Source organism: Salmo salar, chromosome ssa12, assembly GCF_905237065.1.
Source record: "Salmo salar chromosome ssa12, Ssal_v3.1, whole genome shotgun sequence".
NCBI classification, from domain to species: Eukaryota; Metazoa; Chordata; class Actinopteri; order Salmoniformes; family Salmonidae; genus Salmo; species Salmo salar.
Window position 1 is genome coordinate 8,852,167 of NC_059453.1, and position 20,489 is coordinate 8,872,655.

The 20,489-nt window shown below is 45.5% G+C and overlaps 2 protein-coding genes and 1 long non-coding RNA gene across 4 annotated transcripts; 2 read left to right on the forward strand and 1 right to left on the reverse strand.

Moving 5' to 3' along the window:
* Positions 1-83: 83 nt before the first annotated feature.
* On the forward strand, positions 84-6,595 carry LOC106564095 (gastrula zinc finger protein XlCGF57.1). Its single transcript, XM_045690641.1, has 9 exons — positions 84-383; positions 2,371-2,520; positions 2,632-3,065; positions 3,168-3,262; positions 3,578-3,763; positions 4,346-4,528; positions 5,077-5,138; positions 5,349-5,746; positions 6,347-6,595. The coding sequence occupies exons 1-8, from the start codon at positions 333-335 to the stop codon at positions 5,739-5,741; spliced, it is 1,554 nt and encodes a 517-aa protein (XP_045546597.1). The 5' UTR covers positions 84-332; the 3' UTR covers positions 5,742-5,746; positions 6,347-6,595.
* On the reverse strand, positions 3,562-5,127 carry LOC123725402 (uncharacterized). Its single transcript, XR_006757852.1, has 3 exons — positions 5,065-5,127; positions 3,995-4,280; positions 3,562-3,729 (listed from the first exon to the last, which is right to left on the reverse strand). It is a non-coding gene; the product is annotated as an uncharacterized lncRNA (long non-coding RNA).
* Positions 6,596-16,346: 9,751 nt separating the features above from the next.
* On the forward strand, positions 16,347-20,433 carry LOC106564092 (oocyte zinc finger protein XlCOF6). Of its 2 annotated transcripts, none has more exons than XM_014130082.2 (4): positions 16,347-16,919; positions 17,213-17,396; positions 17,709-18,770; positions 18,995-20,433. In XM_014130082.2, exons 1-4 carry the CDS (start codon positions 16,518-16,520, stop codon positions 19,639-19,641), a joined length of 2,295 nt encoding a protein of 764 aa, XP_013985557.1. In that variant the 5' UTR covers positions 16,347-16,517; the 3' UTR covers positions 19,642-20,433. The 2 variants fall into 2 exon arrangements, with proteins under 2 accessions (XP_013985557.1, XP_013985558.1); XM_014130083.2 differs by having other exon boundaries at positions 16,347-16,910.
* The last annotated feature ends 56 nt before the right edge of the window (positions 20,434-20,489 follow it).

Here is a 20,489-nt window from a genome sequence, read left to right on the forward strand (position 1 = left end):
AGTAGAACAAGATTCCTGCATGTTGTAAGCGCCTTGTATTGCCTGCCTTCTCACTCCTGTACACAAGGTGGCGCTATTGCACCAGGTAGTTTAGTCATGCAGAAGAATCATACCCGGAAGTACGGTGATGCAGTAACGCAGACAGTCGGCTTATTCCCCTCTCTTCAAAACAGGCTAGCTAGTTACTGATAAAATGGCAACATATAGGATGTCTGCATGTATTGCCTTCGTTTAGATGGCTGGTTAGGTTTCAAATCGTTTCACGACCAGTAAATTGTTCAACTGACGTGAGTGACCTCGAGCTGAAGTGAACGTAAAAGAACAACAATAACATGTCGGCAGAATTCACTCCTCCCGGTTCTGACCGACCCACAATGGACGAGGTAAGACACGGGAGGGACGAATGACCGTTAGCTAGCCAGCCAAATCTACTAACATTGTCCTAGCCCTTCGGACTCGAATGCCTCACATGACATGAATAGGAAAGCTTTGTCCCAAATCGGGTTGTGAAAACTCCATTGCTGTTATTGCAAGATAATGCGTGACAGAGTTGGATTAATAGCACAGACAGGTTATGCCAGGTCCGTTTATGCTCAGTCATTTGAAAACTGATTTGAGTGTTGTTGTCAATGTTACAAAGTATCAACCTGGCAGTTTGTTTACTGCTGCTGTCAGTCTGCAGTCGCAACTTTGTCACAATGCCACTGGGTGGGTCTTTTGAGGCAACGCCAGCCTTATCTGCAGAGCGGTGGTGGGTGCAGTCTTTTGTTCCTACCAAGCACTAACACAAACACACTGATCTAGGATGAGTTTTGCCTTAGGATTAACTGAAGAGGGAGGGTCTGAGGTCAGCATTCTTACTGTTAGATGCTTTGTGAAATACAGGCCCCGATTCCCCGATCAAAGTATTGGACACTCATATAGTCTACCACAACAAAACACTCATATAGTCTACCACAAAACGCTCATATAGTCTACCACAACAAAACACTCGTATAGTCTACCACAACAAAACACTCGTATAGTCTACCACAACAAAACACTCGTATAGTCTACCACAACAAAACGCTCGTATAGTCTACCACAACAAAACGCTCGTATAGTCTACCACAACAAAACGCTCATATAGTCTACCACAACAAAACACTCATATAGTCTACCACAAAACGCTCATATAGTCTACCACAACAAAACGCTCGTATAGTCTACCACAACAAAACGCTCGTATAGTCTACCACAACAAAACGCTCGTATAGTCTACCACAACAAAACGCTCGTATAGTCTACCACAACAAAACGCTCGTATAGTCTACCACAACAAAACGCTCGTATATTCTACCACAACAAAACGCTCATATAGTCTACCACAATAAAACGCTCGTATAGTCTACCACAACAAAACGCTCGTATAGTCTACCACAACAAAACGCTCGTATAGTCTACCACAACAAAACGCTCGTATAGTCTACCACAACAAAACGCTCGTATAGTCTACCACAACAAAACGCTCGTATAGTCTACCACAACAAAACGCTCGTATAGTCTACCACAACAAAACGCTCGTATAGTCTACCACAACAAAACGCTCGTATAGTCTACCACAACAAAACGCTCGTATAGTCTACCACAACAAAACGCTCGTATAGTCTACCACAACAAAACGCTCGTATAGTCTACCACAACAAAACGCTCGTATAGTCTACCACAACAAAACGCTCGTATAGTCTACCACAACAAAACGCTCGTATAGTCTACGACAACAAAACGCTCGTATAGTCTACCACAATAAAACGCTCGTATAGTCTACCACAATAAAACGCTCGTATAGTCTACCACAACAAAACGCTCGTATAGTCTACCACAACAAAACGCTCGTATAGTCTACCAAAAACAAAACGCTCGTATAGTCTACCAAAAACAAAACGCTCGTATAGTCTACCACAATAAAACGCTCGTATAGTCTACCACAATAAAACGCTCGTATAGTCTACCACAACAAAACGCTCGTATAGTCTACCACAATAAAACGCTCGTATAGTCTACCACAATAAAACGCTCGTATAGTCTACCACAACAAAACGCTCATATAGTCTACCACAACAAAACACTCATATAGTCTACCACAACAAAACGCTTGTATAGTCTACCACAACAAAACGCTTGTATAGCCTACCACAACAAAACACTTGTATAGTCTACCACAACAAAACGCTCGTATAGTCTACCACAGCAAAACGCTCATATAGTCTACCACAACAACACATTCATATGGGCTACCATAACAACACTCATACAGTCTACCACAACAAAAGAAATGTTCCCCTCTCCAGAACTATTCAAGGCTGACTTCTGCCCTTCATTCTCTTTTAGGATGATGTTAACAACCAGCCCAGCCTGTCCCCATCCCACAGCCCCCCTGCATCAGGAGAACCTGATCAAGAGAACCAAACGGAACCAACCAAAACCTTTTCTCACTGTTGTCTGGACTGTGGGAAAGAGTTTTCCCGCCCATGTGACCTGGTGAGTTTGATGGGTTTTATTTGCCTGTTTAAAAAATGACATACACACAGTACATGAAATGTGACGGGATAACACAAAACAAGTCAACTTATTTCCATTGTGTTCCATAAGGTGAGACACCAGAGAGTACACACAGGGGAGAAGCCCTACCCCTGTCCTGACTGTGGCAAGAGGTTTGCCCACTCAGGAGGCCTCCGAGAACATGAGAGGATACACTCCGGAGAGAAGCCTCACTCCTGCTCTGTGTGTGGGAAGAGCTTCACCCAGAAGGGAAGTCTTAGAGTTCACCTACGGACACACACAGGGGAGAGACCTTATTCTTGCTCCGTCTGTGGCAAGAGTTACACCCAAAATGAATTTTTGAAAGTGCACCAGCGAACACACACGGGAGAGAGGCCCTACTCCTGTTCTGTGTGTGGCAAGGGCTTTGCTCAGATAGGAAACTTGAAGAAACACCAGCGGATTCACACCGGGGAGAAGCCTTACCAGTGCCTGGAGTGTGGCGCCAGTTTCACCCAGAAGGACAGCCTGAAGATGCACCAGAGGTCATTTATTTCATTCTTGTTTTCATTTGATCTCCTTGTTGTTTTACTGTAAAATCTGTTTCAAGTTTAAATGCACTTTGAATCAAGTATGATTTGATTTAGGTCTCATACGGGAGAGAAACCCTGCGTCTGCCCCGAGTGCGGGAAGGGTTTCCGCGACAACGGGCACCTGAAAGTCCACTTGAGAGTGCATACAGGTGAGGTTGATTTAACGATCGAAGGATATCAGTGTCTCAACTCTGAGTTGTCCACAATGTGGTTCTTTAATAAAACTTGAAACTTTATGCAGCAATTGACAGCATACATTACAGATTTGTCGTATGTACGGGATACACATGGTATACACCGTCCAATGAAATACTGACTTGCAGGTTCCTTCTCAACAATTCAACAACAATAAGAAATGATAAAACATAATAATACGAACATAAAGTAAATGGCTCATTATAGTGGAGTGAAACTGTCTGTCTGTCCCACCCACCCGTCTGTCCGTCCATCCATCCATCTATCAGGTGAGAAGCCATACACCTGCCCTGACTGTGGGAGACGGTTCAGCCAGGCGGACGTCCTGAAGAGACACCAGATGGTGCATACAGGGGAGAAGCCGTACTTCTGTGCCCTGTGTGGGAGGAGGTTCGCCCAGCCTGCCACTCTGAAGTACCACCTCCGGACCCACGCAAGAGAGAACCAGACAGGAGGTGAGTTCAACAACACTTCCCTTTACAGCCAACATGTTGCCAGAGTAACACATTTCAGTTGGAATGATTTGAATGAACATTCCAGAATGTTACGGCGAAGCTGCAAATAGCTAATTTTTCCATGTATTCAAACTTCAAATGCTAATCTTACTAAATGTAATAGAAAGCCTGCATAGCAACATGTATTATTTCTAGTGGCAGTTTAGACAGGAAACAGATACTCATGTTTACCTCACACTGCCTTCTCGGACTGTCGGCCACTTCACTGCCTTCTCGGACTGTCGGCCACTTCCCTGCCTTCTCGGACTGTCGGCCACTTCCCTGCCTTCTCGGACTGTCGGCCACTTCCCTGCCTTCTCGGACTGTCGGCCACTTCCCTGCCTTCTCGGACTGTCGGCCACTTCCCTGCCTTCTCGGACTGTCGGCCACTTCCCTGCCTTCTCGGACTGTCGGCCACTTCCCTGCCTTCTCGGACTGTCGGCCACTTCACTGCCTTCTCGGACTGTCGGCCACTTCACTGCCGACACAAAACAAACAGAACACTGTTGCTAGCATTCTAACGTTCACAAACCATTTCCCCAGGGTCTCAATGCTGCCCAGTGTGTGGACAGGACCTCCCTACAGAGCAGGCTCTGAGAAAACACCTACAGACACACATGGGGGAGGACCTTGGTCACAATGGGGGACAGGAAGACGGGGAGGAGGAAGTTGGTGGTCTGATCAATTCTGATGGAGAGGACGTCGGCTGGGACCCTTCTCATCTTAGTAAGTGGAGGCAGGTTATTCGTCCCTAATGGCACCCTATTCCCTACATAGTGCACTACTTTAGACCATCCATCCTTCCATCAAATGATAAACAGGAGAGTCCTGTCCATGGCTCTGGTAGTCTCATTATAACCCATAATACCAACCTATCTCTACAGGAGAGAGTCCTGTCCATGGCTCTGGTAGTCTCATTATAACCCATAATACCAACCTATCTCTACAGGAGAGAGTCCTGTCCATGGCTCTGGTAGTCTCATTATAACCCATAATACCAACCTATCTCTACAGGAGAGAGTCCTGTCCATGGCTCTGGTAGTCTCATTATAACCCATAATACCAACCTATCTCTACAGGAGAGAGTCCTGTCCATGGCTCTGGTAGTCTCATTATAACCCATAATACCAACCTATCTCTACAGGAGAGAGTCCTGTCCATGGCTCTGGTAGTCTCATTATAACCCATAATACCAACCTATCTCTACAGGAGAGAGTCCTGTCCATGGCTCTGGTAGTCTCATTATAACCCATAATACCAACCTATCTCTACAGGAGAGAGTCCTGTCCATGGCTCTGGTAGTGAAGAAAGTCCTCCTACATCACACATCAACAAGGTGGGAGAAAATGAGCTTTATACATTTTACTGTAAACTAATGTCATCTATTTCCTAGATCATCACTCCTATTGGATCTGAACAACATCACATGTACAAGGGGACCTGATCATAGATCATCACTCCTATTCTGAGATGTTTTATTAACACAGACCCTGATCTTCAGAGGAAATATTACTTCCTTTATTATTGATCACTGTTTTCATTCTAGAATCCGGGTGACCAATCCAGATCCAAACCCAGGTCACCTGACGACAGAGAGGCCTTCAGTCAGACACTGGGGATGAACATTAAAGTAGTGGAGGAGGAGGAGCTGGAGGACTTGAGTCAAACTGTTGGGGTGATGGTTAAAGAAGAAGAGGAAGAGGTGGAGCTGGAGGACTTGAGTCAAACTGTTGGGGTGACGGTTAAAGAAGAAGAGGAAGAGGTGGAGCTGGAGGACTTGAGTCAAACTGTTGGGGTGACGGTTAAAGAAGAAGAGGAAGAGGTGGAGCTGGAGGACTTGAGTCAAACTGTTGGGGTGACGGTTAAAGAAAGAAGAGGACGAGGAAGTCAGCAGATTCATTCAGTCCCCAGTAGAAGAAGTGGACTGGGAGGCTGTTGAACTTAGTAAGTAGAGGGAGGGAGGCTGTTGAACTTAAAGAAACATGAAGTAATGAGGACTTACTATCTCGGTGTCCCAAATGCCATCCTATCCCCTACTTTAGACCAGAGCTCTATGGGGAATAGGGTGCCATCCTATCCCCTACTTTAGACCAGAGTTCAATAGGGAATAGGGTGCCATCCTATTCCCTACTTTAGACCAGAGTTCAATAGGGAATAGGGTGCCATCCTATTCCCTACTTTAGACCAGAGTTCTATGGGGAATAGGGTGCCATCCTATCCCCTACTTTAGACCAGAGTTCAATAGGGAATAGGGTGCCATCCTATTCCCTACTTTAGACCAGAGTTCTATGGGGAATAGGGTGCCATCCTATCCCCTACTTTAGACCAGAGTTCAATAGGGAATAGGGTGCCATCCTATCCCCTACTTTAGACCAGAGTTCTATGGGGAATAGGGTGCCATCCTATCCCCTACTTTAGACCAGAGCTCAATGGGGAATAGGGTACCATTTGGGTGCCATCTCATATCTTTAAGGTTGCGTCCCAAAGGGCAGTGTATTTCCCATATTGTGTACTATATGTAACCTGAACGTACTGTTCCCATAGGAGAGAGTCCTAACCAGTGCTCAGTCGGTGAGGAGAGACCTCCCCAGCAGGAGAATCACACAGCTAAAGACCATCACCACACAGAGAACACAATCCTCAGTCCTGCTCTGACTCTATTTCAAGGACCTGATCAAAGCTATTGATTATTAAATAATTAGGTTCATTAGCTACTGTATCCTATTGCAGATATTTAATAATTGTGTTTGATTTAATAAATCATGGTTGCAACAACCTGCCGATCATTATGAACTGGGTGGTTTGAGCCTTGAATGCTGATTGGCCTGGTATATCATATAGTATACCACGGGTATTTTTAATTTAACTATGCGAGTCACTGCCTTGTTCAGGGGCAGAACGACAGATTTTTACCTTGTCAGCTCGGGGATTCGAGCTTGCAACCTTTCGGTTACTGGTCCAACGCTCTAACCCCTAGGCTACCTGCAGTATGACAAGACATAGATTTTTACTGCATTAATTACGTTGGAAACCAGTTTATAATAGCTATAAGGCACCTCGGGGGTTGTGGTATTTGGCCAATATACCACAGCTAATGACTATCCAGGCACTCCGGCGTTGCGCCGTGCATAAGAACAGAATTTAGCCGTGGTAAATTTGCCATATACCACACCCCTTCTGACCTTATTGCTTAAATAGACCATTCAATCTGTTAATTTAGCCAATGTTGACCAGACGTCCCCGATTTTGGTGGCCAGTACCCGGATATAGCCGTCCCTGATTAGGCTTCAGAAGAAAAACAACAACTTTGAAGTTAAATTGAGGCTGATATTTCCATAAAATGATGGCTATCCTATCCCTGTCCCAAGCTCGTTTGCTCCCGCAGCTTTGCCCACGGGCCTTTTATGACAACGTTTGATTAGTGATACATTAACCATCACATGAACAGCCATGTCAGGATTTTGGTGACAGATTCTTTTTCAAGAGAATATTCTAAAATCTTTATAAAAGCAATATGCCATTTCAGAGTTTCCTGTAGGAAAAGTAGGCGCTGGACACCACGACAGGGAATTTGCCGGACATTTTCGTAATGTAACGGACATCCATACGCATTCAGATCCAACCTGGCGCAGCCAGCGCCATCAATAAACGAGGGATGTTGGCCAAAGGAGCCACATTTACATGTTCTTAAAAACAGCCTATAACAAATTACAGAAACACTATTCCTTGTGTTTTGATGTGTAGCATATGCAAAACTGTATATATATATATATATATATATATATGGCTACTTTCCTAAAACATGAATTGTCCTCCTGTCGAGGTGACTAGTACGGGCCGCCTCCCAGACGTCCTACTGGATTCACTCACGCGCGGGTGGTCTTTGCCTGTGGCTCTTCTCTTGACCATAGTATGGAAGGTCGCGGTATGAGCCTCTTTCCTGGTGAGGGGGCCTCCCTGTCTTCCTACCCGTGGCTGAGTTAGCAGTGGAGCTCTGGGCTTCACTTTATCAACCCCTCTTGGTACATCTCTGCTTGCCACAGAGGTTAGCTCACTCCTTCCTACTGTTAACACTTTACCGGGTAGTTTGTGACACGGTATACTACCCGTCAGCGGGGGGTATTTCTGTGTACAACACCAACGAGCAATCCAATATTTATTTATAGTCCGCTCGGGTGCTATTTTAGCGTGGCCCGGTCCTTACTGCGTGTTATCTCGTATTTCACGCAGGATACGTTCAACAGTGGGGTTATACTAGGTTATTTGTATAAGCGCGGCTAAAACTAATTTCTTGAAATGAATTCTTAACTGAAAGCAGGGGTTCAGCACTTCATCTGAGTAAAGACAACCATCAGCCTACTCAGTGCTCTTCACACAGTTACCCTCGAGCTGCCCTGTGGTTTCCTGCTGGAGCCCACAATATGGTCTCGAGCCCCGAGCCTGTAGTTGTTATAATGCTAGTCTTCTTCTTCAACACTTTATTCAACAAATCATTTAACTAGTTCATGAAAACCAGTAACACTTCTCTTTTAGTTCCACAGTTTCACAACTGTTGGATTGTATATATATATATATATATATTTTTATATTGCAATTACAATGCAGTAGCTTCTAACAAGAGTAATTAAGTTATGTTCTTACTTTACCTCAAGAGTCTTCTAATACATCAGTCAGCTCCTTCTAATACATCAGTCAGCTCCTTCTAATACATCAGTCAGCTCCTTCTAATACATCAGTCAGCTCCTTCTAATACATCAGTCTGCTCCTTCTAATACATCAGTCAGCTCCTTCTAATACATCAGTCAGCTCCTTCTAATACATCAGTCAGCTCCTCCTAATACATCAGTCAGCTCCTTCTAATACATCAGTCAGCTCCTCCTAATACATCAGTCAGCTCCTTCTAATACATCAGTCAGCTCCTTCTAATACATCAGTCAGCTCCTTCTAACACATCAGTCAGCTCCTTCTAATACATCAGTTAGCTCCTTCTAATACATCAGTCTGCTCCTTCTAATACATCAGTCAGCTCCTTCTAACACATCAGTCAGCTCCTCCTAATACATCAGTCAGCTCCTTCTAACACATCAGTCAGCTCCTTCTAATACATCAGTCAGCTCCTTCTAATACATCAGTCAGCTCCTTCTAACACATCAGTCAGCTCCTTCTAACACATCAGTCAGCTCCTTCTAACACATCAGTCAGCTCCTCCTAATACATCAGTCAGCTCCTTCTAATATCTCAGTCAGCTCCTTCTAATACATCAGTCAGCTCCTTCTAATACATCAGTCAGCTCCTTCTAATACATCAGTCAGCTCCTTCTAATACATCAGTCAGCTCCTTCTAATACATCAGTCAGCTCCTTCTAATACATCAGTCAGCTCCTTCTAATATCTCAGTCAGCTCCTTCTAATACATCAGTCTTCTAACACATCAGTCAGCTCCTTCTAATACATCAGTCAGCTCCTCCTAATACATCAGTCAGCTCCTTCTAATACATCAGTCAGCTCCTTCTAATACATCAGTCAGCTCCTTCTAATACATCAGTCAGCTCCTCCTAATACATCAGTCAGCTCCTTCTAATACATCAGTCAGCTCCTTCTAATATCTCAGTCAGCTCCTTCTAATACATCAGTCAGCTCCTTCTAATACATCAGTCAGCTCCTTCTAATACATCAGTCAGCTCCTCCTAACACATCAGTCAGCTCCTTCTAATACATCAGTCAGCTCCTTCTAATACATCAGTCAGCTCCTTCTAACACATCAGTCAGCTCCTTCTAATACATCAGTCAGCTCCTCCTAATACATCAGTTAGCTCCTTCTAACACATCAGTCAGCTCCTTCTAATACATCAGTTAGCTCCTTCTAACACATCAGTCAGCTCCTCCTAATACATCAGTCAGCTCCTTCTAATACATCAGTCAGCTCCTTCTAACACATCAGTCAGCTCCTTCTAATACATCAGTCAGCTCCTTCTAATACATCAGTCAGCTCCTCCTAATACATCAGTTAGCTCCTTCTAACACATCAGTCAGCTCCTTCTAACACATCAGTTAGCTCCTTCTAACACATCAGTCAGCTCCTTCTAATACATCAGTCAGCTCCTTCTAATACATCAGTCAGCTCCTTCTAATACATCAGTCAGCTCCTTCTAATACATCAGTCAGCTCCTTCTAATACATCAGTTAGCTTCATCAAATACATCAGTCAGCTCCTTCTAATACATCAGTCAGCTCCTTCTAATACATCAGTCAGCTCCTTCTAATACATCAGTCAGCTCCTTCTAACACATCAGTCAGCTCCTTCTAATACATCAGTTAGCTCCTTCTAATACATCAGTCTGCTCCTTCTAATACATCAGTCAGCTCCTTCTAACACATCAGTCAGCTCCTCCTAATACATCAGTCAGCTCCTTCTAACACATCAGTCAGCTCCTTCTAATACATCAGTCAGCTCCTTCTAATACATCAGTCAGCTCCTTCTAACACATCAGTCAGCTCCTTCTAACACATCAGTCAGCTCCTTCTAACACATCAGTCAGCTCCTCCTAATACATCAGTCAGCTCCTTCTAATATCTCAGTCAGCTCCTTCTAATACATCAGTCAGCTCCTTCTAATACATCAGTCAGCTCCTTCTAATACATCAGTCAGCTCCTTCTAATACATCAGCCTTCTAATACATCAGTCAGCTCCTTCTAATACATCAGTCAGCTCCTTCTAATATCTCAGTCAGCTCCTTCTAATACATCAGTCTTCTAACACATCAGTCAGCTCCTTCTAATACATCAGTCAGCTCCTCCTAATACATCAGTCAGCTCCTTCTAATACATCAGTCAGCTCCTTCTAATACATCAGTCAGCTCCTTCTAATACATCAGTCAGCTCCTCCTAATACATCAGTCAGCTCCTTCTAATACATCAGTCAGCTCCTTCTAATATCTCAGTCAGCTCCTTCTAATACATCAGTCAGCTCCTTCTAATACATCAGTCAGCTCCTTCTAATACATCAGTCAGCTCCTCCTAACACATCAGTCAGCTCCTTCTAATACATCAGTCAGCTCCTTCTAATACATCAGTCAGCTCCTTCTAATACATCAGTCAGCTCCTTCTAACACATCAGTCAGCTCCTTCTAATACATCAGTCAGCTCCTCCTAATACATCAGTTAGCTCCTTCTAACACATCAGTCAGCTCCTTCTAATACATCAGTTAGCTCCTTCTAACACATCAGTCAGCTCCTCCTAATACATCAGTCAGCTCCTTCTAATACATCAGTCAGCTCCTTCTAACACATCAGTCAGCTCCTTCTAATACATCAGTCAGCTCCTTCTAATACATCAGTCAGCTCCTCCTAATACATCAGTTAGCTCCTTCTAACACATCAGTCAGCTCCTTCTAATACATCAGTCAGCTCCTTCTAATACATCAGTCAGCTCCTTCTAATACATCAGTCTGCTCCTTCTAATACATCAGTCTGCTCCTTCTAATACATCAGTCAGCTCCTTCTAACACATCAGTCAGCTCCTTCTAACACATCAGTCAGCTCCTTCTAATACATCAGTCAGCTCCTTCTAACACATCAGTCAGCTCCTTCTAATACATCAGTCAGCTCCTTCTAACACATCAGTCAGCTCCTCCTAATACATCAGTCAGCTCCTTCTAACACATCAGTCAGCTCCTTCTAACACATCAGTCAGCTCCTCCTAATACATCAGTTAGCTCCTTCTAATACATCAGTCAGCTCCTTCTAATACATCAGTCAGCTCCTTCTAATACATCAGTCAGCTCCTTCTAATACATCAGTCAGCTCCTTCTAATACATCAGTCAGCTCCTTCTAATACATCAGTCAGCTCCATCAAATACATCAGTCAGCTCCTTCTAATACATCAGTCAGCTCCTTCTAATACATCAGTCAGCTCCTGATCTGTCTTCCCCAGAATCTCTGCTCCTCTCCCTATCTTTTACATTGGTTTTTATACTCCTTAATTCCCCAAGCCCATGCCTCCTTTGACTACAGCCATACAAGACATCTTCCCCCTGTACACATGACATTTAAGCAAAGTTCCGAAACACATTATTTACTTTACACGTGATGTTTACACAGAGTCAGGTAACACAATGGTTCCTTCGTAGGTGATGACAATCCGTGATGTCATCTGCTTCATGTCTCACGTGCCATCAGGCAACTCTACCAACTCCATCCCAGCGTCGAGATCTTACAGGGTGTTGCCATAAAAAATTTACCTCCACCCTCCAGCAGTGGATAATCTGCATAGTCTGCACCAATCACTTCCTCTCTGCCTTTAACTGGGTTCTGTTGCTCCCCAGCTATCTGTGGTTGAGGCCTCTCCTCTCTGCCTTTAACTGGGTTCTGTTGCTCCCCAGCTATCTGTGGTTGAGGCCTCTCCTCTCTGTCTTTAACTGGGTTCTGTTGCTCCCCAGCTATCTGTGGTTGAGGCCTCTCCTCTCTGTCTTTAACTGGGTTCTGTTGCTCCCCAGCTATCTGTGGTTGAGGCCCCTCCTCTGCCTTTAACTGGGTTCTGTTGCTCCCCAGCTATCTGTGGTTGAGGCCTCTCCTCTCTGTCTTTAACTGGGTTCTGTTGCTCCCCAGCTATCTGTGGTTGAGGCCTCTCCTCTCTGCCTTTAACTGGGTTCTGTTGCTCCCCAGCTATCTGTGGTTGAGGCCTCTCCTCTCTGCCTTTAACTGGGTTCTGTTGCTCCCCAGCTATCTGTGGTTGAGGCCTCTCCTCTCTGTCTTTAACTGGGTTCTGTTGCTCCCCAGCTATCTGTGGTTGATGCCTCTCCTCTCTGCCTTTAACTGGGTTCTGTTGCTCCCCAGCTATCTGTGGTTGAGGCCCCTCCTCTGCCTTTAACTGGGTTCTGTTGCTCCCCAGCTATCTGTGGTTGATGCCTCTCCTCTCTGCCTTTAACTGGGTTCTGTTGCTCCCCAGCTATCTGTGGTTGATGCCTCTCCTCTATGCCTTTAACTGGGTTCTGTTGCTCCCCAGCTATCTGTGGTTGATGCCTCTCCTCTCTGCCTTTAACTGGGTTCTGTTGCTCCCCAGCTATCTGTGGTTGAGGCCTCTCCTCTCTGTCTTTAACTGGGTTCTGTTGCTCCCCAGCTATCTGTGGTTGATGCCTCTCCTCTATGCCTTTAACTGGGTTCTGTTGCTCCCCAGCTATCTGTGGTTGAGGCCTCTCCTCTCTGCCTTTAACTGGGTTCTGTTGCTCCCCAGCTATCTGTGGTTGATGCCTCTCCTCTCTGCCTTTAACTGGGTTCTGTTGCTCCCCAGCTATCTGTGGTTGAGGCCTCTCCTCTCTGTCTTTAACTGGGTTCTGTTGCTCCCCAGCTATCTGTGGTTGATGCCTCTCCTCTCTGCCTTTAGCTGGGTTCTGTTGCTCCCCAGCTATCTGTGGTTGAGGCCTCTCCTCTCTGTCTTTAACTGGGTTCTGTTGCTCCCCAGCTATCTGTGGTTGATGCCTCTCCTCTATGCCTTTAACTGGGTTCTGTTGCTCCCCAGCTATCTGTGGTTGATGCCTCTCCTCTCTGCCTTTAACTGGGTTCTGTTGCTCCCCAGCTATCTGTGGTTGAGGCCTCTCCTCTCTGTCTTTAACTGGGTTCTGTTGCTCCCCAGCTATCTGTGGTTGATGCCTCTCCTCTATGCCTTTAACTGGGTTCTGTTGCTCCCCAGCTATCTGTGGTTGAGGCCCCTCCTCTCTGTCTTTAACTGGGTTCTGTTGCTCCCCAGCTATCTGTGGTTGAGGCCTCTCCTCTCTGTCTTTAACTGGGTTCTGTTGCTCCCCAGCTATCTGTGGTTGAGGCCCCTCCTCTGCCTTTAACTGGGTTCTGTTGCTCCCCAGCTATCTGTGGTTGATGCCTCTCCTCTCTGCCTTTAACTGGGTTCTGTTGCTCCCCAGCTATCTGTGGTTGATGCCTCTCCTCTCTGCCTTTAACTGGGTTCTGTTGCTCCCCAGCTATCTGTGGTTGATGCCTCTCCTCTCTGCCTTTAACTGGGTTCTGTTGCTCCCCAGCTATCTGTGGTTGAGGCCTCTCCTCTCTGCCTTTAACTGGGTTCTGTTGCTCCCCAGCTATCTGTGGTTGATGCCTCTCCTCTCTGCCTTTAACTGGGTTCTGTTGCTCCCCAGCTATCTGTAGTTGAGGCCTCTCCTCTCTGCCTTTAACTGGGTTCTGTTGCTCCCCAGCTATCTGTGGTTGATGCCTCTCCTCTCTGCCTTTAACTGGGTTCTGTTGCTCCCCAGCTATCTGTGGTTGAGGCCTCTCCTCTCTGCCTTTAACTGGGTTCTGTTGCTCCCCAGCTATCTGTGGTTGAGGCCTCTCCTCTGCCTTTAACTGGGTTCTGTTGCTCCCCAGCTATCTGTGGTTGATGCCTCTCCTCTCTGCCTTTAACTGGGTTCTGTTGCTCCCCAGCTATCTGTGGTTGAGGCCTCTCCTCTCTGCCTTTAACTGGGTTCTGTTGCTCCCCAACTGTCTGTGGCGGAGGCCTCTTCCTGTCCTTCTTCTGCTTCTTCTTCCTTGTCTCAGTGTTACCATGACTCTGTCTGGAGACTGGAGGAGTCACCAGGTCCTCTTCCTTGTCTCAGTGTTACCATGACTCTGTCTGGAGACTGGAGGAGTCACCAGGTCCTCTTCCTTGTCTCAGTGTTACCATGACTCTGTCTGGAGACTGGAGGAGTCACCAGGTCCTCTTCCTTGTCTCAGTGTTACCATGACTCTGTCTGGAGGAGTCACCAGGTCATACTGACTAGGCTCATTCACGACACACCTCACGGTTCAGCTGTCAGAGATTTCAGCACTAAATGTATCAGGGCATTGCATACATAGACCTATAGCCTTAGGTGTCCACTGTATGATCTTAATATTTTACATTCTATTTTTATATATAATATATATATATAGCCTACAGCACATTCGGAAAGTATTCAGACCCCTTGATTTTTTCCACATTTTGTTACGTTACAGCCTTATTATAAAATGGATTAAATAGTTTTTTCCCCTCATCACTCTACACACAATACTCCATAATGACAAAGCAAAAAAGGGTTTTTAGACATTTTTGCTAATTTATTAAAAACAAAAACAGACATATCACATATACATAAGTATTCAGACCCTTTACTCAGTACTTTGTTGAAGCCTCTTTGGCAGCGATTACAGCCTGAAGTCTTCTTGGGTATGAACCTACAAGTTTGGCACACCTGTATTTGGGGAGTTTCCCCCATTCTTCTCTGCAGATCCTCTCAAGCTCTGTCAGATTGGATGGGGAGCGTCGCTGCACAGCTATTTTCAGGTCTTTCCAGAGATGTTCGATCGGGTTCAAGTCTGGGCTCTGGCTGGGCCACTCAAGGACATTCAGAGACTTGTCCCGAAGCCACTCCTGTGTTGTCTTTCCCTGTGTTTAGGGTCATTGTCCTGTTGGAAGGTGAGCCTTCGCCCCAGTCTGAGGTCCATCAAGGATCTCTCTGTACTTTGCTCCATTCATCTTTCCCTCAATCCTGACTAGTGTCGCAGTTCCTGCCGCTGAAAAATATCCCCACAGCATGATGCTGCCATCACCATGCTTCACCGTAGGGATGGTGTCAGGTTTCCTCCAGACGTGACGCTTGGCATTCAGGCCAAAGAGTTAAATCTTGGTTTCATCAGACCAGAGAATCTTGCACCAAATGTTCTACTTTACTTACTTACTTACTACAGCCGTCTGGTTAAGCTAGCACCAAATGATTTGGGAAATAAATAAATCAGCTAGCTACCAATCTATTTTAGTTTCACTGTTCGATAATTCCAAAAACGAACTCACTAATCCAGGCCGTGATTGGGAGTCCCATAGGGCGGCGCACAATTGGCCCAGCGTCGTCTGGGTTTGGCCGGGATAGGCCGTCATTGTAAATAAGAATTTGTTCTTAACTGATTTGCCTAGTTAAATAACGGTTCAATTTGAAAAATATATATATATAAATAAATTGTGCGCCGCCCTATGGGAGTCCCAGTAACGGCCAGATGTGATACAGCCTGGAATCGAACCAGGGACTGTAGTGACTCCTCTTGCGCTGAGATGCAGTGCCTTAGAGCGCGCGCCACTCGGGAGCCCAAAACACAATCCTCACTCCTGCTCTGACTCTATTTGAAGGACCTGATCAAAGCCATTGATTAGGAAATAATTAGGTTCATGATATCATTAGTTACTCTATCCTATTGCAGATATTTATGTTTAATTCATTGACACAACACAGCACATTATTGAAGCTCCCTGATGGTGCTAAGAAACCTGATGACTGGGAGCAGTAGCATACCTACATCATGTGAAGACAGTCAGTGTGACCTTCCGCATAAGGTATTTGATTGAATAAATAATAATTGCAAAAACTTGCTTCTCTACTCAATCAATTCAACAAACCGTTCAGTACCTACTTGGAAATTCACCAGTTTTAGGTCCTGTCTGTCTTCACACTCCAGTACAGTAGGTGGCGGTAATGCGCAATTTCAATTGGTTTGCAAACATTACAAAAAATAAAACACTAAATTAGAATCAAAAAGGTGAAGAAGAAAATAGGAAGTAGTTGACGAGAAGCTAGCTAGCATGGTTAATATTTAGCTAGCTGCTTCACTTCAGAATACTGTACTAACTAATTAACAATCTCTTTAACGGATTGTAGCTGTCTTGCCATTGACTACATTTTTGTTGGTACGTAGGTAGGACAATATGAGCGGAGAGAGGGAAACGTTGTTGGATGGAATCGAACAGAGTTTGTGGAATTTAACCGAGAACAATTTACGTTACCTGTGTGAACGTTGTGGAATAGCTGGCCAAGATGGCTCCGACGTTAAAGGGAAGAATTATCGCTCGTTGCGTCGTAAAATAGAAGAATATTGTGAAAGTGATGATTTAATGAAATTAGAGGACCAGGGAATGTCTTGGTTACTCCAACTGCAAAACGACATCAAAACAATACAACAAGATGCTAGCCTCAGCCAGTCAGCGCAAGTGGACACACTGGACGGCACCGAACCAAGCAGAACCAAGAACGAGGGGGGCGCTGAGAGGTTGACAGACCCAGCTCCAGAGAGACACATACCACCAGAACAAAGGGAGAAAGTGAGTGACGTGAGTATTAAATCCCAGTCACAGAGACTTCACCGTTACTTGCCAGATAATTGTAGTAGATCGGAAAAACAGATACAGATTAGCTCAGCTTCAGCAGCCTAGAATCGCAGGCTATTTAGCCCGATCTAGGATCAGTTTAGCCTTTTCGGATCATAACGAATGAATTATGTAGATAGGTGGGTGGGACCTGATCGTAGATCAGCACCCATACTCTGAGACGCTTTATTAATATATAGGCCCAGATCCTTATCACTTTGTTAAGACTACACTGACACACTCTATTTTGTATGTAGGACTCAGAAGACCCATCTAGACAGTCCCCACCCAGTTCTTCGGAGCCCCAGCGCTCGGCGTCATCACCGGGTCCTGACAGGAACCATGGTGACCAGAGGTCAAAACTGGGTAGTCTGCGGATAGTTCTACAAAAAGTTGTTGTCGTCAAGGAGGAGGAAGATGACTGGGATTGTTGTGTTACAGGTAAGTGATTAGATGTGTTAAGATGAGATGTACTTTAATGTCCATTAACTTAGAGCACTTTGTGTTAGTTTTTGTGTTAGTGCTGGATTGAACGAAAGACTGCACAGTCTGTAGGTAATTAAGCAAGCCTTGGTGCAGGAGCCTCTCTTGTTTCTGTAACGGAAGGCAGCTTGATGTACCAGCCTTGGGACAGAATGTACAAGTACACCCACTGGACAGGACACTATTTCCCCCAGGGCCAAATGAAGAATAACAACATGAGCTGGACTCACTTGCCTCTGTTCCTTATTCTCTCCCGTCTCTGTCCCACAGGTGAGAGTCCCAACCAACCATCTGCCAGTGAATATAGTCCCTCTTCATCGGAAGAACCAGAACATTCCGAATACGAAGATCCTGAACATTCCGAATCCGAAGAACCTGAACAACGACGAGTGAAACGCAAAACTAAGACTCACAGCTGCCTAGCGTGTGGGAGGAAGTTTGTCTCCTTGTACACACTAAGGAGACACCAGAACAGGACACACACAGGAGAGGAGACGGAGAAGAGTAAAGGACAGAGTCCTGCTTCAGGAGAACCTGAACAACAGAAGAGGAAATGGGGAGTCAGGAAGACCCACTCCTGCCCCGAGTGTGGGAGACACTGCCCATCGTTATCAGCACTGAAGGTCCACCAGAGAATCCACACTGGAGAGAAGCCTTACCTCTGCTCTGAGTGTGGGAAGGGCTTCACTTATCAAAGTAGCTTGAGATTACACCAGAAGAAAGACTCAGCTGACAAGGTGACCTGCTGCTGTGGACAAGAGTTCTCCTCAAAGTGCGTTCTGGAGGTTCACTTGAAGACAGACACTGGAGCCAAGCCTTACACCTGCTGCGTTTGTGGCAAGGGGTTCGGTAAAAAAGAACGGCTAAAGGAACACCAGCGATCTCACACAGGAGAGATGCCTTACTCTTGCTCTTTCTGTGGCAAGGGTTACTACCAAAAACCGGCTTGGAAAGCCCACGAGCGAACACACACCGAGGAGAAGCCCCTGTGCTCTGTGTGCGGACGGACCTTCTCTAATAACACTACATTAAAAGTCCACCAGCGAACACACACAGGAGAGAAGCCTTTCCTCTGCTCTGAGTGTGGCAAGGGCTTCCTCAGTAAAGCATACCTGACGACCCACCAGCGATTCAACTGTTCTGGGGGAGAGGAACGACGGCGAGCAAAGAGCTTTCACAAGTGTCCGGACTGTGGGAAGGAGTTCACTCAAGCAAACAAACTGGAGAGACACACGAGAACACACACAGGAGAGAGGCCTTACCAGTGCTCTGTGTGTGGGATGAGGTTCAACCAGAAAGGGAATCTCAAAACGCATTTTAAAGTGCACACAGGTGAGTGTCCTCTACCATTAATACATCCTGATGGACTACTAGCAAACTGTCAGTGATCAAAACCATGTTGTTTTAAAAACAACAATCTCATCCACACCTTAACAATAACATTGTTGCATGTTGCATTGGTTTAGTCCCAAATGGCACTTTATTCATCTATAGTGCACTACATTTGGCCAGGGCCCATATGGGCCCACTGAGTGTCCGTGTGTCTGTCTATACAGGAGGGGATCCCAGTTTAGTGGCTGACATGGAGACTCCCTCTGAACAACCTCGGGACAACAGACGTAAAGCTGGGAGACCACAACGCTGCCTCCATCAGCATGACGAGGAGGGAACCCAAAACCTACCGGCACCACAATCCCACCACCTCCCGGCACCACAGAGGGAGGGAACATCCCACCCCCTCCCGGCACCACAGAAACCCACCATGTCCCCCAGGGGAGAAAAACACTATCTCTGCCCTGAATGTGGCAAGACTTACACCAGGGAATATGACCTCCGGGTCCACCTCAGAACGCACACAGGAGAGAGACCGTACCAGTGTGATGAATGCGGAAAGACCTTTGTTCGGAAACAAGGGCTCCGTCAACACCGGCGGTCGCATGCTCCCAAGCCCATGGGACCGACCCGTCAGTTAGGCCGGCCCGTCAGCATGGGCTCCAGTAGCAGAAGACCTAACCAATCACCCAGGATGGGAAGCTCTAAGCAGCAGTTGTCCAGGGTTGATAAACCCATGCCTCCGTTCTCTAGTGTAGAGAGACCCATGCCGTTCCATACAGTGGAGAGACCCATGCCTTTACATCGAGTGGAGAGACCGATGCCGTTACCAGACATGGAGAGAGAACACTGGCAGTACTGGCACCTTTAAACTCCATGGCTAGGTCTGCATCCTATTCCCTATCTAGTGCACTACTTTTGACAAGGGCTCATGGGGTTCTGGACAAATGTAGTGCACTATAAATGGAATAGGGTGCCATTTTGGACACACCATGTCTCCCATGACTAAACAGAACTGTTCTTCTTGCTTCCGTTTGTGTGTGTGTGTGTGTGTGTGTGTGTGTGTGTGTGTGTGTGCGCGCATGTTGTTGCGTCCTCATTTATGATCAGTATAATAATCGTTACCACTGTGCAAGATAATCTTGCCAACTGTAGTTATAGTAACGTACATATTTTTAATCAACAAAAATTAAGCGATTGCATTTTTGTCCATTCTAGTGTATAAAAAATAAATAAAAAAGATCTTATTTTACTTATTGAATCTGTAATGATACAAAACAAATCCACAGTGACGTACATGTCATAATGCCAGTATCAAACGTTGGCCCTTTTTGTATATGCCTTATAACATTTTGATTTCATTGCCAGTATAAGCAGAGATGGCTAAGTTGTAAGATATGTCATCTGTTGTCTTTACACTTCAGCCCGGATGGTGGCGGTGTGTGTGTGTGTTGCTTCCTCGTCTGTGATCAGTACAATAAAGTCTGCTGTATTGTGTAAGATAAGCATTCCGACTGTAGTTGTCATCCTGTGCATATTTTAGTCCTTGTGTTTTTTTAATATCTTGTTACTTATTTAAGCTGTCATGAGACTAAGAAATCCACATTGACTTGCATGTCATAATACCATGGACCAATAAATTAACATTGGGAGGGGGGAAAAACGTATTTCTCTCTTTATTACCTTTATGTATAAAAACGTTTGACTTCAGAAACGGTC

Coding starts and splice junctions, on each gene's coding strand:
- LOC106564095 (XM_045690641.1), top strand. CDS start 333: ATGTCGGCAGAATTCACTCCTCCCGGTTCTGACCGACCCACAATGGAC. Junction 384..2,370: donor ACCGACCCACAATGGACGAG/GTAAGACACGGG, acceptor ATTCTCTTTTAG/GATGATGTTAACAACCAGCC. Junction 2,521..2,631: donor TTTCCCGCCCATGTGACCTG/GTGAGTTTGATG, acceptor GTGTTCCATAAG/GTGAGACACCAGAGAGTACA.
- LOC106564092 (XM_014130082.2), top strand. CDS start 16,518: ATGAGCGGAGAGAGGGAAACGTTGTTGGATGGAATCGAACAGAGTTTG. Junction 16,920..17,212: donor AAAGGGAGAAAGTGAGTGAC/GTGAGTATTAAA, acceptor TTTTGTATGTAG/GACTCAGAAGACCCATCTAG. Junction 18,771..18,994: donor GCATTTTAAAGTGCACACAG/GTGAGTGTCCTC, acceptor CTGTCTATACAG/GAGGGGATCCCAGTTTAGTG.